Consider the following 18,303-nt stretch of genomic DNA (forward strand, 5'->3'; position numbering starts at 1 on the left):
AGATGAGTAGGGTCATTTGTCTGCCGATGAGTCCTGGTAATAGGTGTATGTATGTGCCTGGGCTGGACAGAGGATAAAAAGCCGCCTGCTCCTGCCCAGCAACAGGTTTGATGCCATAGTGGGGCAAGGGTTAGTGGTTTGGTGATACCTAATCAGGGGCAGACCCATGGGGATGATGCATTTGCCCTTGCCACCTCCAAGTCTGAGTAAGCATTTGCCCAGGCTCCTGGTGCACTGTGAACATCTGCACCTCCTGCACGGCCCTCAGTGGAGAAATCCACCCTTGTCCTGAGGAGCAGCGGGCTGGGAGGCACGAGTCCTGTGTGGAGGCACCTGTCCTGCAGCCCCAACTCTGTCTCCACCTGCTCCTGACATCTGAGCAGCTTTGCCTGGCTTCACATGCACCCACAGGTGAGATTCCCAAATCTTGTCTAGGTTTGGGTGCACAGAAGCTTCCCTCTGTGCTTGTGCTTCTGGTGTCAGGCCTGTCTAAAAATGGCTGGCAGGGTTGGAGGAGCCATTAGCTCTTGCCTGAACGCCAGCTGTGGGCTCGGTGAGTTCTCTGTCTCAGCTGGCGAGCACGCTCCGAGCAGGCTTCTCCAGCACCTGTGCAGAAAAGGGGAAACAGGAATTCTGCACCTCTTCTTCCTCTTAGGATTTTGGGGAAAGAGAAGGCAGTTTTTGGAAGCTGAACAGGGAGGGGAAATGCCAGACAATGTCTTCGATTCAGCACCGAGGGTTGGCTGGAAGTTTGGTGGGAACTACTGCTCTGCTTCTGCTGTGGCTGTGAGCCCCCCTTGCGGGCTGATGCTGGTGGAGATCCTGCCCTCCCTGAACCTCGCTGCAGGCTGGGCAGCGCACTGAGCCAGCCCTCGAACAGCTTTCTGCCCGGTGGCACGAGTCCTGTCGCTGATGCTGGGGTCAGGACCCTGTGCCCCGACCCGTGACCGAGTCCTCTGTGGCGGGAGGTTTGGGGCAGTGGGAGGCCGCTGCATCTTGATCCCTGATCATCTGTTTTCTGTAGCCCAGCCAGTGAGTGAGGCAGCTAGTGGGGGGCCACAGTAATTAGAACATTTGGAATGAATTTGTGAAGTGCTGGGACAGAGTCTCCCCTTTGATGGTTTTCCTGCAGGAGGGAAGAGTCAGAGGCTCTGCAGCCCCGTGCCAGCCAGCGTTGCTGCGTGGTGAGCTCTGATCCGACTCCAAATACACACGAAACAAGGTTGCTGGGCTCAGCCGCATCCTTGGCAGCACCACTTGGTGCCTTCTCTGAAGGGACCCGGAGTGGCTGTGCTGGGGACTTCTGGGGTGAGAGGTCCCTTCCGGGTAAGGGAGGGGGGCAGGAGCCCCCCCCCCCGCCCCCAACGCAGCAGCAGCAGCTTTTGGTGGCAGTGTGGGAGGTGGGGCTGAGCCCCCAGCCCGGCTGAGCCCCCAGGGGTGCAGGATGGGCAGGAGCCAGTGGAGGGCAGCAGTGGCCTGGCCGTGCTCGGGGGGTGGGGGTGGGGGTGGGGTGGGGGGTTGGAGCTAGCGCCCCCCCTCCCCCCCGCAGGAGCAAGCTCTTCATCCCCATCACACCCACATCATGGGGATGTGCATCCAGCTAGGGGTCTCCTTGGAGCTGCTGGGGGTGGGATGAAGCCAGATGCCTTTGGGGACCACCAGCTCCCACCATGATGACCTGACTGTCCTAACCAAAACCCGTTTCCTTGAAGACCGAGGTCTGCAGAAGTCCTTGTTTCACACCTTCTGGTCCCAGGGTGGCAGCAGGGTCTGACTGTGTCCAGCAGTCACTGCAGGACATTCTGTGGCTTTCCTTCCCTTGCTGGGGTCTCACAGGTGGCTCTGGGAGCTGCTCCTGCACCGGGACATTGCTCCTGGCACCATTCCTGGCTCGTTCATGATGAAATCCCAGCTGGTTTTATTCTCCAAAGGAGCCACTGAGTCTCTGCTGCTGACAGAGTGACTAGCACTGTGGCACATGCTCCCGGGGTCACCACATGAACCCTTCCCAGGGTGAGTGCCAGAGGGGACTTCTCCCCCCCAGCCCTGTCCCTGTGTCGGATCCAGGAGCTGAGCTCAGCGCTCAGGTCCAGCACCATGTCACCTGGGCTGGGGACTGGGTGGGAGCCACTGAGGAGCTCGGCGTGGTTCAGCACGAAGGATGCATGGGCATTCCAGGGCCGCTCGCTGGCATCCCCATCCCAGGATACTTGGGGATGTAGGTACCTGCCAGGCATCACCAACGCTGCTCCTGGTCACTAGCACGGTGGCGCTGGGTGTCATGCAATGCTCTCCGGTCCCACTACTTCTCTGGGTGGGTTCACAGCCACAAAACTGCCTCTCGGGCTGGCTGCAAGGGCCAGCGCAGAGCAGGTAGGAAGGAGAGGGATCTTCCTTCTCTACTTGGTTTGCAGTGGGGAATCAGACTCCCCTGGGCTGCAGTCTCCCGCCCATGCTATGGGACAAGTTTTAGAATCATAGAATGGTTTGTGTTGGAAGGGACCTTAAAGATCATCTAGTTCCAGCTCCCCTGCCGTGGGCCAGGACACCTTCCACTAGACCAGGTTGCTCCAAGCCCTGTCCAACTTGACCTTGAACGCTTCCAGGCATGGGGCATCGACAGCTTCTCTGGGCAACGTGTGCCAGTGCCTCACCCCCTTCATAGTGAAGGATTTCATCCTAATAGCTAATCTAAATCTGCCCTCTTTTAGTTTAAAGTCATCGCTCTCTGTCCTGTCACTACATGCCCCTGTAGAAAGTCCCTCTTCAGCTTTCCTGTCGGCCCCTTTGGGTACTGGAGGGGTGCTATAAGGTCTTTGCAGCTTGGTGAATGTAAGGTTTTTCAGGTTTATAAGGTTTTGCAGCTTGGTGAATCCAGACACCCTCCAAAGGAATGGTAGAGCCGCCCTTAACTGCCCTGGTCAGGAGGGGAGAAGCCTTCTCCTCTCCTGGGGAAAGGTTTCCAGCCCCTGCTCTAAGCCAAGCAGAGCAGCACCCAGCCCGAATTACCTGCTTGTCCTCTGGCACTGGGATACAAGGAGAGCAGAGGTCTTGTGTTGATCTAAAGGGTCAGAGCAAACCCCTGGGCAGACTCAAGTCCATCATGTTACTGAGAGCCCTCTTCTACCTGCAGGTTCCTCAAAGTCACGGCGATCCCCGCCCTGTTCTCGGGGCATACCCAGCTTTACCGTCCAACAGGACCTTTTTCATGCAATCGCCCAGTTTCCCTTTGGAGGAGCAGCAGCGTTCATATCACCTGGCACTTGGCAGCGTAAGGGAGTCGTCAGAAACTGGGCAGCATCTGCTGGATTTGGAATGTGTGTTGGGGCTTGCAGAGGATCTTTGGTGTGGGAAGGAGCCTGCCACGAAGCACAGCTCTACCTGCCGCCCACTGTCACACCACAAGTACAGGTCTCCAACAGCTTGCTGCAACCCACTGTCAGGGTCTCGGCACCCTCTGAGAGGGTCCGTTCCTTGCCCGCGTCGGTGGCTCTGATCCCACCTTCCTGCCTGAGCAGCGCCTGAAGATATTCAAAGCAACATTAACAAAAACAACAGGTTTTTTGCATTTTAGCAATCTGCTTTCAAGATGTGGGGAAGACGGAAGCGGTGTTTCAAAGGCTTCGAGCGCTGCAGCCCCGCCAGACATGGAGGCCTCCGCAGATGAGTCATGCTGGAGCTGCTGAACATGGGCCTTCCAAGGTGGGTTTATGTGGAGAAGGGTGCTCAATGCCTGCTGGCCCAGGTGACACTGTCCTCAGTGTGTTGGGTCCATAAATCTTGGCTGTGTGTCCTCTAATTGGGCTCTGGAGCTGTGCTTAGGGGTGTCCAACAGCTCTAAGGCATGGGGCAGAGCCTGGGGCTATGTGCAGCCAGGGCAAAGAGGTCTTCAGCCATCCTGGAGGTGGCCAAGAATGGTTCTACGCATGGCTGGGCTGGGAGCAGAGTGGTGAGAGGGACCAGCCATGTAGACAGCAAGTTCAAAGATCTGCCTGGATACTAGGTTCCTTGGGGTTGTCCTCCCACTGAGCTTGACAATGCCACATTGGATCCCATCCTGCCACTTGGCCAGAGTTGTGCTTGCAGGACCCATTGCCTGGCAGGGTGGCTGCTGAAAAGGGGAATCTGTCTGCAGTGCCGAGCAGAGCAAGGGAGAGGGGACCATTTTACAAGTCTTGCAGGAAAGAGGGACCTCAACAATGCGTGGCAGCACTGCTCTGCAGGGCAGCCCTGCCATGCAGATCTGCCTGGACGCACAGTCTGCTGCAAGTGCAGTCCCCAGCTTTGCAACAGAGCTGGCCCACCCTGTGAGGAGGGAGCCGACTCAGCACACATTTGCTCTTTGGTTACTGGCTGTTGCTTGTAAAAAATAATAAAAATTAAAAAGAAAAGAAAATCCCCCAAATTCCATTTAATAACTGCAGCCCTTCCTTGCACGGAACGTCCTGGTTGGAGCAGGAGGCAGCTGTATGCTATCATGTGCTGGCCGGAGCAAGATATAGCGGGCATGGGGTGTTTTTGGACACAAATGAGAGGCTGGGGTAGCACTACCTCAGCGGCAGGGCTGAATGGGGCCAAGACAGCGATGTGCTGGAGGCAGTAGGTATGGGGTAGCCCTGGGTATGGGGCAGTGCTGGATATGATGGGTAGAGGGTAGCAGTGGATGTGGTAAGGTGACCTTGGGCATGGTGGGTCAGGGTGGTGTTTGGCATGGCCAGTACGGGTTAAAAGAACAAAACATGGCTAGAAGGGAGCTTTTGGTAGTCGTTGGTCTGGCACCTTCCTCACAGCAGGGACAACTGCAAGGTCTCGTTGTGTAGCCCTGCATCCAGCCCCATTCCTGACTGTGGCTCTGGATCTGGATGGGGTGGAGAAGATAGGACAAGCTGCCCAAAGGGAGCATGGCATGGAAGAGGCCCTGTCTAAGATGTCTTTGATAGGCCAAGTAACCCCAGAGGTGTCTCGTTGCTCCCACATGTCCTGTCTCAAGCTGGATGGGTGCTGGACTCGTGGACATGAGCCCAGACCAGGTTCTTCTGGTCATCATCTTCAGCACCAAGTCCTGCCAGGCTGATGCTCTTCCCAAGGGAATTCATGGTCCTGCCTTCTGCTTCTCACAAGCCAGCAGGTAGAGGCAGGTTTTGGTAAAAACTAGCAGTGGGATTAAAAGTCCCCAGTGGAGCTGATTTAGTGTTGGGATAAGCTAACCAAAGTGCAGATGGAGCTGGGAGGCAGCCATGGGCTGAGGTGTGGGGGGTAAGCATCACATAGAGAACTGGGAATAGTTATTTTTAGGACATCTTTCAGTTTGGAGAAAAACCAAGTGAGTAAAATGGTTCAATATGGTTCCAATATTTAACAAGGAGGCTGAAAATTGCCAGGTTGGAGTATCTAGGAAGAGCCTTTGAGACAATATTTATGGAGAGCAATGATGTGCAGCCAAGAGGAGCCAAACCACAGCTTTGCAAAGAGGTTATTGGATGGTCCTGGTACCTCTGCGGAGGTTACTCTGCTGTCTGGAGCTGGCTGGAGGGCTCTGGTCCTCTCCTGGAACAGCCCATGTTGAGCTGGGTTGGCAGCAACTTTTCAGGGAAGGGTTGTTGCTCATCTTCCTCCTAAACTAAGAATGAAAGAGCAAAGAAATGAAGAAAGGGCTAAAAAGCCAATGATCTGAAATATTTATTGCAGAGTAAAACACAACTGCAAACAAAAAGGCGAGCAGTAGAAAGGGTGCCCTTCCCCTCCTCCTGCAAGTGCTTGGGGCTGTGAGATCCTCCACCAGATCCTATTTACTCCACGCCTGATGTAGCTGGAAACATCTCGCTGAGCCAGTGCTGTGCCAGGACATGTCTCTTGGCCCGCAGTTCCTTGACACAGTTCAGTGGTTTAAAGACCTTGTGGGGGAGAAATTATTCTGGGAATAATTATATTAAAAATCTTGTGGGTTGGTAGCTAGGTCCTGAAGCTGAGGGCTCCAAAGCCTAAGATCAACCCTCAAAAATAATTTTTTCTCCACTATCTCCCCAGTGCCTGGAAGGTGGATTTGATTTGGGATGTGCAGAGTTTGGGATGGGCACCCCAAAGCCCACCAGGCCGATGCGTGCTCCTCTTCCTTTCCACATTGGAATTTTTTTCCCCCCCATCTTGGGGAAGATCTGTTTGGTGGGATGGGTTCAACCCTATTCTGGTTGGAAGGCAGCTTCACCCAGGAAGGGTGTTGGGAGAAATGGGGTGTCCACATTGCAAGTGCCAGCAGTGGGGAGAAAATTTCATCAGGAAGGGGATTATATTTCCAAATGCTGAATTTACATTTGATCTGGTTCCATTTTTTGTTACTCTAATCCTTTCATGCATCCAGGTCTTGCACTTAGATATTCAGATCCTCCTCTCTGCTGCCGGTGCCTTTGCACTGCAATGACTTGGTATCACTTGCAGATTGCTTTAACCTCCCTCTTGGATTTTAGGCAAATGAAGATGCCAAGAAAGCCTGTCCCCAGCTAGTCCTCGAGGCACCTGAAGCCTATGGCAGTCCCTCTTCCATGACAGCCCCTTTTAGACTATTCCTTCCCCATTTGAAACCCCCTTTTCTCCAGTTTACCTACAAGTACCTATGGAGCGATTTATCAAGTGTGTTAATAAAATCCAGACAGAGGAGATGTACTGTATGGCCTTTGTTCAGAAAATAATTTTTGATCAAAGACGATTATTGGGTTAGCCCAAGGTGAGCTTGTTCTCTGCCATTTTTATCCAATTATCTCCCTATCTTTGATAGTTTTTGCCTTCCAGATTTCCTCCAAGCCCTGCACGCTGCCAAGGTCACGTTCACTCTCCTCTCCTCCCCTTCTGACAATAAAAGCTCCATATTCACTGTCTTTACTCGGTTGGTGTTATTTTCCACTGAGTCGTATTTATTACAGATCTGGGTTTCAGTGCTCTAGCACACAATCCTCGCAGAGATTTGCCTTCACCTCCAAGGTGCTTGCTTCATAAACTCCTCGCGATGCACCTTTCCTGTGTCCTCGTCCTCCTCACTGAATTGTGGAGTAATTTAGGGAGATGTCTGAATTATCTTTAAGACCAATCCTACCTGCACTGCACAGATATAATCCTCTTTTTTTTTGCTCTCTTTTTATGTGTACAGCTAAAGGGCTTTCTAGCTTAACTTCTTTAGCCAGATCTGATTCAGCCTGGCTTAGGACAATTCTTACTTTACCCCTACAGAGTTCTCCCAGAAAGGGATGTTTTCTTTGATTCTTTTTCTTTCTACTTGTAAATGGAACTTTTCACTGGAGTTTTCCCTCTCTGTGTCAAAAAAAAAAAAAAAAAAAAAAGTGATTCTCAGTGAAACACTTATATTTTAGCTATCCATTTAGTTTAATCTGCAGCTCGTGATCACTCATTTCAGATTATGCTTTATCATGGCCTCCCTTGGCAGAAGGTCTGTTTCCCATGTCCCCTGACCTACAATGCTCTCTCCAGCCCTTGGAAAAAACAAACCTGCAACGAGACTATTTTGTTCCCCTGAAAACACCCAGCCCCACGGTGCTTTGTATCACAGGACATGTTCCTTTTTATGTTACAGCCTGGACAAAACCTTCTCTTTCTGGTGATGGAGGAGAAGGTGAGGAGCTGGAGGACTCATTCCTCGATGGGGAGGAGAACAGCAAAGGGGACCAGGCAAACCAGCTCAGACCCACAAGGAACCCAGCTCCCAGTGGGGCAGCGATGTGGCATCTTGTCCTTTAGGAGTTTTTGCACCAAAATTATCTTCTCTGTGCCTTGTCCAGCTTTCATCCATTCCAGCTCAACGCTATGTGCCTGCACCCACCAGATAACTTGCTTAGTGTCATCTGGCAGCCATGCAAGGAGACCTGTGGAGAGCAACGGGTACGGCTGAGCAGCAGGTATGGCTTTTCTAGAAAGCACAACCTAGAGCGAACCTGAAAGTGCCTTTGTTGCTTGGTCTGGAGAAGGAACCATTGAGAGGAGACCTGGCCATGGCCTTTGGGGGCTGATTTACAGAAGAGAAGAATGATCTGCTCTTCTTGTCCGGTCCAGATGGGGTAAGAAGTAATAGGCTTAAACTGCAGCGCAGATGTAGGCTAGGTCTTGGGAAGGATTAGTGAGGGCAGCGGGTTGCTGGTGTGGACTGCCAGGTCCCCTTTGCTGGCAGGACAAACCAGGCAGGCATTTGCAGATATGGCAGAGGTGCAACCCATCCATCCTGGGGACAGAGGGACACATGGGTCGACCTCTCCAAGTCTTCTCGGCTGCAATTTTGCATGACTTGTTCTTTTATCCCAGTTAAAATTGCTGAATTTGAATTCATGACTTCAAATGAAGGAGAGGATGCAGCAGGATGCATTGGTGTAGGAACCACTTGCTGGGGACACGAGGTTGGAGGGGCTTCATAGCCAGCCCTGCTCACTGGCCTGCCTGCTGATACTCAAATCACCTCTGTAGCATCCCTGATTTTTCCACTGCCTCGGGCTCCTCTGCTCAGAACCATGTGTTCAGGTCTGTCTGTGCTCCCCCAACTCTGATATGATTTCTCCAAACATTACCCAACACCTTCCCTGCTTTAAGCTCTGTCCCTCAGGCAGCTTAACACACATCCCATCGCCCCCCCCGCCCCCAGCCCCAAGTATTTGATACTGATTGTCTCTATGTCCTGGACTCTGATCAGCCCAGGTTTGGTGCTGGGTAACCCCATCCCAACACAGCAGTGACATACAGGCATGCGGTGGGAGGAGAAGAGAAAAGAGTGGTTTTGGGTACCAGGGTACTTGGCTCTGTAGCCGGCGTGGCCCTGGACAAGGGACTTGATCCCTTCCCCCTCTGTGCTGCACAGCACTTCCTTTTTTTTTAAGAAACCCCTTGAAGTCATCTCCAGATTTTGCAGCTTGTGCCCTTGCCTTTCCCTCCTTTGATTCTTACTTGGAAGCTTTTAGCTGATACATTAGCCCAATAAAGCCCAACAATTGGAGAGAAACCCAATCCTGCCCCCACCCTATCCCCCTTCTCCATTGAGATCAAACAGGTTTTAATCGGAATAGAATTTCCTTTGACAAAATGAGTAAAATCTGCCGCTCGCATCTGCCCAGCCAGCCGCTCCTCAGCCCTGGGCTGTGTATCTCTGCTTGGCAGAGGAGCTGAAATCTCCCCTTTCTGCTCACCCCCATCCTGCTGCCAGCCCTGGCTGCACAGCCCATCCTCACTCATGGCTTTGTCACCCCTGAGGGGCAGTGGGGTCCCACTGCGCTGTGCCAGGAGCCCTCCCCTGCAGAGGTACAGAGGATGCGAGCACCAGCTTCAGCTGCTGGAGCATCCCAGCTGTCCCTCCTGCAGCGCCTGGCGTCCTCCCGGCGTGCTCAGGGACGCGCTGAAGTCCTGTGGGTGATTCGGACATCTGCTCTCGTGGCAGTCCCGTGGCTAGCTTGCAAAGTCCCTCTGCAAATGAAGGCTCCTGCCGTGGCGCTCAGGAAATGGGCCTCAAACCCAACTCCAAAGCACCAGCAACTCGTTCCAGCCGCAGAGGGAAAGTTTCCTTTCATCTCCAGCCAGGAGTTTAACCGGCCTTTCGTCTCTCCCCAGACAGGGCTTTGAAGGCTTGCAGCGTCCTCCCACATGTGCTGCTGAGGCTGGGAGTGGTGTTAGCTCTGGGACCGGGAGGAAGGACTGGGTGGAAAGCAGCACGGGAGAAAAGCATTCGTCCCTCTGGGAGATGCCCAGATGGAGCAACTGGAGGCACTCCTGCCAACCATCTTCACCCCGGAGGGTCATGAAGAGCAGGGGGTGTGCGGGGGCTGGGGACATCCATGGGCTGCAGCACTGTGGGACATGCTGTTCCATGGGTCTCCTGGTGGTTTTGAACTTCTGCACAGTCTCTTCTCCAGACAGTTGAAAAGGTTTTGGAGCTCTTTGAGATGGAGGCAGAGATGCTACCCCCTGCTTTACCAGGCTTTTGGAGGCTCTTTGGGCTTGGTGGGGCTGCTTTCTGCCCAAGACCGTGCTGTGGGGAGAGCAAGGGTGGTTTGTAACGGTTGCAGAGATGGAGTTTGATTCTCACAGGCAAACGTGAGATTTGTGGGCATGGGTCCAAGTTGTCTTAACACCCTCTGCTCCAGCACTCACTCAATCCCCCTTCTCCAAAGTCCTTGCTCCTCTTTCTGGCCCTCTGTGTTTTGTTGATAACAGACCAGGGCATGGGGTGATGCTGATGGCCCTTGCGGCTGGGGGTGGGAGAGGGCCCGTCCTGCCCTCTCCCCACCCAAGTATGTGCTAAGATGTTGCTCCTAACTGTGCTTTGCCAAGCATGGGCTGCCTGGGAGCCACGGGAAGTCACCAGGCTGTGAATGTGAGCTACTAATTTGCTATAAGATGCTGGTGGTTTGCATGAGCATGGACTCTCATGCAGAGCTGTGTGAAGAAAAAACAGCGTGCTGGCTTTTCTGAGACCCCATTTTCCTCAATCCCTTGGATTGGCGTGGCTCCAGTTTGGCCCATGGCTCGAAGGGAGGAGATGCAGAAATCTGAGTCAGCTTTGAGTGCTTACAAAGTTGCTCACATAAAAATAACTCAGCGTTCTTTGGGATGTTTGTCATTAGTATCATCCGTCTGTCTGTCTGCTCTGTACTTTTGTGGCCTTATCCTGCTGGTAGGCTTTGCAGTATTTAGATAACAGCTCAAGGAAAACTGTTAATGTTAAATGTATGTGCTCGCTAGCGTCCTCCTTTTTTGCCTCCTTGGATAGGACTGGCCTGGCTCTGGTTGCCCCTCGGAAAAAAAACACATTTTTCCCCCCCCTGTTTTCACTCCGACCCAGTTTCTGAACCTGAATGTCTGGTCGATTTGCTGTGAGCAGGAGCATGAGGGACCAAGACAGTTTGTTTGCTGCTTAGGAGTCACACCAAGCAAAATCCCATCTGGACAAAATGCTCTTGGACAGTGCACTCGTGGGGCAAATTCAACCTTTTGCTATCACCTTCTTGCACAGATGTTTCCAGAGGCTGTTTTGCTCACAGATTAGACAAAACCTACCATAAATGTTTGCCTTGTTGCTAATGGCAGTTTTCAACTTCGCTTTCCCACAAATACATGAGCTGTTGTTGGAGGATTGCATGGCGCTCTGCGTGGGGCAGATGGAGGTCAGGATGGCTTTGGCTTACTGGATCCTTTCCAGTTCTGTGCAGAGAGAAGTAACTGCACACAAAAAAATACATATTTGCCTCAATCAAACTCCTTTTAAAGCAAGAAACTAGGTTCAGTGCATCAAGGGGAAAAAAAAAAAAAAAAAAAAAAGAGTCAACTTTTGGGCTTTATTGGGATTTCAGGATCATGTGCAGGGGAGAGGGGAGGGAAAGCTTAGTAGTGGGATGGCAAAATGCATGGCCATGCACATGGTAGCTAGAAGGAAAAATGTGAAGGATGGATGAGTAGACAGCTACTTATGTATGGAAATGGAGTGAAAGCTGCAAGAGATGTCCAGAAGTTGGATGCTGAAAGATCTGTGTGAAATAGGGATGGGCACAGGGTGACCCACAGATGAGACATCCTAAGGGTCAGGAAAAGGCAGGCAGAAATGGGCTGGTATGGAGCCCAGGGGTGCAGCTTGCAAAAATAATGACTGTATTCCCTCTTGTGAGCTCCCATGCTTCAGAAACTCTGCTTTTGTGGGGTTCATAGCTGCAAGGGGAGGCTTTGATGCCTTTGCAAGGGGGAAGCAGGCCCGGAGCAGTGTGGTTAGGCGGCATTTACACATTCAGAGAAGATTAAGCCATGAAACTCCCTGGAAGCAGAAAACAACCCTTTGGTTTCCCTTCCCACGGACCTGACTGGAGGCTGTAGGATCTCCTGGCTGGAAGTGACTCGCCACAGGAGCAGCTGAGCTGATGCACAGTGTGATGGGAAGATGCTTTGTGCTAATGCAGCCACAGCTGTCAGAATCCCTGCTCCATCTGACAGTGAGTCACTGACCTCTCATCCTTGGGTGCTAGCTCAGGTCCAGCTGGGTACTGGGAAACACTAGGATCAAATGTAGAGTTCCCAGTCAAGCCCTTGCATGCAACATGCTCACAGCACACCTTATTTCCTTGCCCTCAAATGCCTCAAACAGATCTGTGTTTTCACAGTGCCCCGTTCCTTACCCACACCTGCTCACAAAGCACAAATCTTGGTGCCTCCAGCTGGAGGGAGCCCGGACAAGTTGTCCTCAGCCAGTGGTGCAGGAAGAAGTACATGGAGGTAGCAAAGAAGAGGGCAGAGATGGGTTTGCTTTGCACCAGGAGAAGGAGTTGCACATGTGGAGCTGTGGCTGGGTCCTGCAGCTGGGTCTGTGGAGCCGGGGAGCTGCGGTAAGCCAGGATGGGCACCTCACAAGGTGCCTTTGTGCCTGGCATTGAAATCCAGGACAAGAAATTAAAGCCAAGAATGACAGGTTTTTATTTGTTTCTGAGGTGCAAGACAACAACAGGTGTAAGCACAACTACTCACAAACTACAAAGATGATGGAGCCAAACTCTTCTCAATAGCATTGGGTGACATAGCCAGGGGTGAGCAACTCCTCATGTCTGAGCAGGGGAACTGGTCCAAGAAATGTTTGCTGAAGAGATGAAGTAGACTCAGGGCTAGGCTGCTCACCAGGCAGGAGCGGGTTTACTGCTTGCAGGAGCATCTGGGCTGTAGGGCTCTTCCTTCTGTAGGGAAACTTCCTTCCAGGGAGTTTCTTTACCTGCAGAGACTGCATTTGTGCTCTTCATCCCATCTCCTGGAGGAATGTTTATTCTGTTATCTACCAACCACAGCATGCATGTCCCCCCACCTGCCCCATCAGCTGGGGTGCCCTTGCAGGGTGGCTTCGTGTCTGCGAGGCTTTGCATGGGGTCTGCAAAGCAGCTGGGTCCTTTGGAAGAGAAAGCTGCTGGAGTAAATAGGAAGAGCAACTGCTTGTGATGATCTTCTATTACTACCAGGAAAGCAGATCCCAGGGGGGTTGATCCACTTTATCACTGCCTGGGAATGATGGAAATTCAAGGGGAGAGGAAGGTTGTAATCGCAGGCAGTGCTTGGTCTCTCAGCCAAGGCTGTTAGCGGTGGTGGCCGGAGAAGGGCTTGGCTCGGTTGCTGTGCCCCAGGCAGGAGCCCATCATGCTTGGCTTCCCCCCCCCCCCGCCCCCCCCAGCCTCGGCTCATGTGGTAGCCGGGGCTGGGGTGGAGGCTGCTTCGGTGGGAATTATTCAGCTTGTGGGGAGAGCGAGGAGGCTCTTGGCAGTGGGACCCAGAACAGGGCGTTTTGCTCCTTTGATGGCCAGATGGAAACAGATGGGGAAGAAGGGGGAAAAAAAACCCCAACAACTTTCACATGTAAAAATTAACTGGAATGGGATGGTCGTCAGTGTGGGGTGGTGGCTGGCATCTGCACACAGCATGTGGGGTGTCCTTCCATTGCTTGGCCCCAGTGCCACAGCTCATCCCACTGCCCCGTCCCACAGCTCTGCTCCCAGGGAAGGGACAAGGCAAGGCAGAAAAGCACTGTGACCCAGTCTCACCAGTAACACCATGGCTAGGCCCCATCCACCCCCCCATCCCTTCTGCCCCCCATTTAGGGAGGGCGGGAGGGGGTGCGTTTTGGTGGGGAACATCTTTTAGTTCTTAAAAAGTTCAGCAAGTTCCAGGAACATTATGTCACTTTGACAAGGAAATGAATTGTGAGGCCATCAATCAAAGCTGCAGGCATGCAGATCAAAGGACCCCGCAGCGCTCGAGCTCCCTTTTACAGCCAGAGCCCTGCACAATCCCCCTTGCTCATATTCCCTGCGGTTGCTGCAGCAACAGCACGCTACAGCGGATGCTTCACATTTTTATTCGCGCCACACATGTTTCCACTCTAACACTGCAATAACTAGAAAAACCTGTGAAACCAAAGCTGCTTCCCCAGCCTCCAGGGGCAGCAGCTATTCCTGGCTCCCTTTAATGTTCTCAATTTATTAGTGTTATCCTCCTTTTTTTCACACAGGATAAAATAGAGATTATTTTTGTTCTCTTTAACAAAGAAAAGAAGCTTGCAAAAAACCAAACAAAACCAAAAAAAAACCCACCCAAAAAACCCTCTGCATCAAGGCTTGGCCTCTGATTTTTTTGCCCAGAATTATTTGCAGGCGTAATCAGGTCCTCGGCCATCAAAGCGATGCTATCAATAGCACTGGGCTCACACATGGACTGTGTTACCCCTGCACAGCCCCATCTCTTTGCAGCAACAGGCAGGTTTGCAGCCCCGTGTTACCAGCCTGCGAACTGAGGGTGGAGCTGGGGGTGGCACTTTCTCAGCCTTTCTAGCCCCAAACGGCATTTGCACACAGACAGTGATGTATGTCCTGGCCCAACCCCACTCTGCCCACCAAGGGCAAGTCTTTATATCTGTGGCGGTTGTCCAGGTTGAATCCAGCTCTCTCGTTCACTCCTCTTTACACTGTTATAGCAGATGCAGCCCTGGTTTATGTCACACAACACAAGAAAAATCATGCGTTCAACCCTGTCCCAAAACCCAAGGATGCAGAAGCCTTCTGTCCATCTGCCTTACATCTGTGGTGATGGAGCATCAGTTCCATACCGAGCTCTTCTGCAGTGTGCTTTGACCCATGGACCCCATCTACCACCTGAGACCTCCTCCCATCATAGCCAACCCAGCTCAGGGTGTCCAACAAGGTCATGACAGATCTTCATACTCTAGATCCAGCTCAGGAAAGCCAAAAGATACAACATCTTTCACCACTGAGTAAGAAGCAAATCACTGTAATAACTTTGCTATTTGTGATATTAAGTGGTTCCTCTGCTCTCTCGTGGGGTGTCCTGAGTGGGACAGAGCTGGACCTGGTGACAAGGCAGTGCCATGCTGTCCTTCAGACCATGCAGGGAGCAACGGCCTCTTGCTCTGATGGACCACCTCTGCAGATCCGTGGCGGATGGGGAGAGGCCAGAACATCCTGGCACAACAGTCTGATGTTTGTGTGAGCAGGCGAGTTGTACTGAAACAAGGTGAGAAAGCATTTGTGCCAAAGCTCAGCTTTGCTGGGACTGAGAGGAAAGCCTGGTCCCCTGTGGGGACAGCACGGAGCAGAGCTGGGATCTGTGAGGGGCTTTGGAGACCTGCTGATGGGGAAGAGGCTGAAAGGGCTTGGCTTTATTTGCAGCCAAGCAGATGGCAGAGAGGGGGGTCAGATATATCCAGGAGTGAAGGCTGGTGAAGAGCATCTACAGGCAATGTGAGGCTCAGAGACAGAAATAGGCTCAGGCTGACCAACATGTGCTTTCAGCCTACCAAAGGACCTGGTTTTGATGGGATGCCTCAGCCATTTTCTAAAGAAACCTTGGCTCCCACCTCAGCTCCATGGAAGAGCTCCTGCCTGAGGTCCCACAGCCTCTCTTAAGTTGCTGCAGTGCCTCAGGCTTGTTTTTGCAGGTAATGGACTCCCTGCTCCCTTGCTCTCTGCCCATGTGTGGTTTGATAGTGTCCTTGCTTTTCTTTCACCTTTCCTTTCTTTCCAAAGGGCTGTCTGCAAGAGCCCTGCAAACCATCTTCTGGGCTCAGACCTGCTGAGGACATCCCAACACTGGGGACTTTTCCTACCTAAACCAGAAAAGAAAGCTGCTCAGGAAAGATGGATATGAGTAGGGAGAGGATGGAGGAAGACCAGGAGGTGAGGTGGGCAGAGGGGCTGGGACATAGTGTGAATTCAAATCTTCCATCTGGTGGCTTCTCACTGAATCAAGCAAGCTAAGCTTTTTTTTTTTTTTTTTTTTTTTTTTTTCCCTCTGCATATTTAAGGTCTGAATTTTTCACTGATCTGTCAAAACGAGCGCTATAAAACTCAGCTAGCTGAAAAAGCGAAGTTATTGAAACCAGTTTGGTGACTCGTGACCTTTCCATGAAAATTTTATGTTAATATTCTTCCAAAAAAACCTCACTGGAAGAACAAATTGGAAAGTTTAAGGGAAAAAATACTCTTGCCACAAAACATCCAAATCTGGGTAAAAAAGCCCACTCAAGCGGTTCAGGGTGCTTAGCTGATCCTTCCTGCAGATCAGAGCTCATTGTATTTCTCCTTTTGCTCAAGGATATCAGCAACAATACCAAACTTCACTTCCTTCATCCAAAACAATTCTCAAGGGAAATTAGATTAAATGTCTTTTTTTTTTTTAAAAAAAAAAAGGGAAAACAATAAAAAAGTAATAAAAAAATAAAACGCAGGCACAAGCCCGTGCCTCAGCTGGTGTTAATTGGCAGCTTCCCAGCCCTTGGCAGAGCTGAGCCAGCTCCTCCAAGCGCAGGATCAGAGGACCCTGGATCCTCCTTAAATCCTGCCCTCCCTGGGGTATTTTTTCCTTGCCCTTTGTTTTCTCTCGCTTTCCCAGGCCCCTGTGATCTATTGTCTTTCCGCATTATGAACATCTGATATTAGTCGCTGTCTTGACAACGCTCGCGTGTGAGTAATGTGTTGAGCCGATGCCCTGCCAGCACCATGGGCTTTGGTGAGAAGGAAGGAGCAAAGTCACGGGGCTCCATCCCAGCAGGTCTGAGTATCAACCAGTTTCTGAGCATCTTTTACTTATTTAAGCAATATCGGGTGTTTTTCACACTTCGTTTCTCTGCTAGTTCCCATCTGTGGCTACTGCCATCCCTGACAAGCTGACATGAGCACAGGGAGGATGGGGCTGAGCCAAAGCCCTCTAAAAACCAACATCATCATCCAGCATCACTCAGGTCTCCCCGGGAGAGGGGCTGACGTGGCTCTTTGAGGTTGCCATAACACTTGGGCCCCCACCTAGCATGAAGGATGTTCAAGAGAAACCTGTGGAAGGGTGAGAAAAGCTCATTGTATTTCTCCTTATATATCCTTAAAATAGAGAAAAGCACCTGTAGGACATCCGCATCCCAAGTGAAAAAGCAGCATTTGGGTGGGTGTAATTCGGGAGGCAAAGGGGTTGGAAAGGGTTTTACTGTGAGCACTGATGGACAATGGGATGTGTGTCTGGTCAGCAAGGCTACAGATGCTTGGCAGGTCTACAGAGCATATTTTTAAGAAATACCTCGTAGCTGAGCTTGAATGGAAGTTTTTCTACTGGAAACCTTTGTAACGTGCTTGAGCAAAGTTGGCCAAGTCTCTTGCTGTTATTCAACTCCACCCCAAAGAGCGGAGAGGCCGTCCTCCTCCTCCTCCTGCTCCTTTCCAGGCTGTAGGGCACAAGTCAGACGTTCTTGAACAGAGGTTCAAGGAAAGACTGCAGTACAACAGTACAGGCTATCCAGGATGAAGATGGTACTGACAAGGTGAGAATATTAGTTTGTTATATGCAGCAAGACAATAAAAAAAAGGTCGTTGCCTTTTGAAGGACTGCATCCTCCTGGTCATGCTCAGCCTGAGTTCCTGCATCTGCATTGTTGCCAGTCTGGGGGGAGGAAGGGGATCCCACCACAGCACAGTGTAGGCTCATCAGTGGAGGGGAATTCTGCAGTACATTATGTATTTCTGCTAATAAAATATACTATATATGGAAATTTGTTAGGTGGTATAGAAAGGAGCTAATTTAAAAGTATCTATAGAGAGACAGGCATATGTCAACTCAATAATTTATGTGTTATTGATATTGTTTTGATAAATTACTGATACTGTTTCAAACTATTGTTCCCATAATACCCCTTTATGCTCTCATTATTAGACAGAATAGCAAAGCAAAAGTGTAGCAAGGGCTACGGAGATCTACTGGGGGCGAATCCCAACATCCCCAAGGAGCATCATGCCAGGATTTCAGGATCCCTCCAAAGAGACTCAGGGTGAGAGCTCCCAATGACCAAGAGCCAGGAGCAATGCCAGGAGAGCACGATGAGCAGAGACAGCTTGGATGAGGCCAAGACATTGTGAAGAAGAAACACATTGGAGAGGCAGAGAGGGCACAGGCAGGAGATGGAAAGGTCATGGGGTTCCCAAAGGTGTAGGAGCTTTTTGGGGGCAGGTGGCTGAACGTGGGAGGATGGTGGGCCACCAGTTGACTCCAGTTTCATGTGCTGATTCTAGCAGTGTGGTAACAGAGGGCTGAAAACTATCGAATATAAGGAGGGGCCTGTTCAGAGTATTTTATGGCTTGGTAGTCTGACCTTGGGTAAAAGAGGGTGCAGCTCTCCCAGCATTTCTGCAGGGAGGAGAAAGCGGGTTTATTTGTAGGCAAAGTCAGGACTGGTGTGAGGAAGTGCTACTGCTTATAGTGCTTGATTTCCTGGACGTCAGGGGCTGAGCTGGCTGTGGATCC

The 18,303-nt window shown here is 51.4% G+C and overlaps 1 protein-coding gene across 3 annotated transcripts in view; it reads left to right on the forward strand.

Annotated features, from left to right (window-relative positions):
* Window positions 1-18,303, forward strand: part of SLC48A1 (solute carrier family 48 member 1) — a 35,333-nt gene that overhangs the window by 16,735 nt on the left and 295 nt on the right. The window contains exons 2-4 of one of the 3 annotated variants that reach the window (XM_080368925.1): window positions 3,575-3,702; window positions 7,583-7,904; window positions 9,595-9,693. In XM_080368925.1, the coding sequence (XP_080225051.1) occupies window positions 3,575-3,702; window positions 7,583-7,897 (443 nt within the window). In that variant the 3' untranslated portion in view covers window positions 7,898-7,904; window positions 9,595-9,693. Of the gene's footprint in view, window positions 1-3,574; window positions 3,703-7,582; window positions 7,905-8,304; window positions 8,408-9,594; window positions 9,694-18,303 lie in introns of those variants that run through there. The other 2 variants (XM_080368924.1, XM_080368926.1) reach the window with 2 other exon arrangements.

Source organism: Falco punctatus, assembly GCF_963210335.1.
Source record: "Falco punctatus genome assembly, chromosome: 18".
Lineage (NCBI taxonomy): Eukaryota > Metazoa > Chordata > Aves > Falconiformes > Falconidae > Falco > Falco punctatus.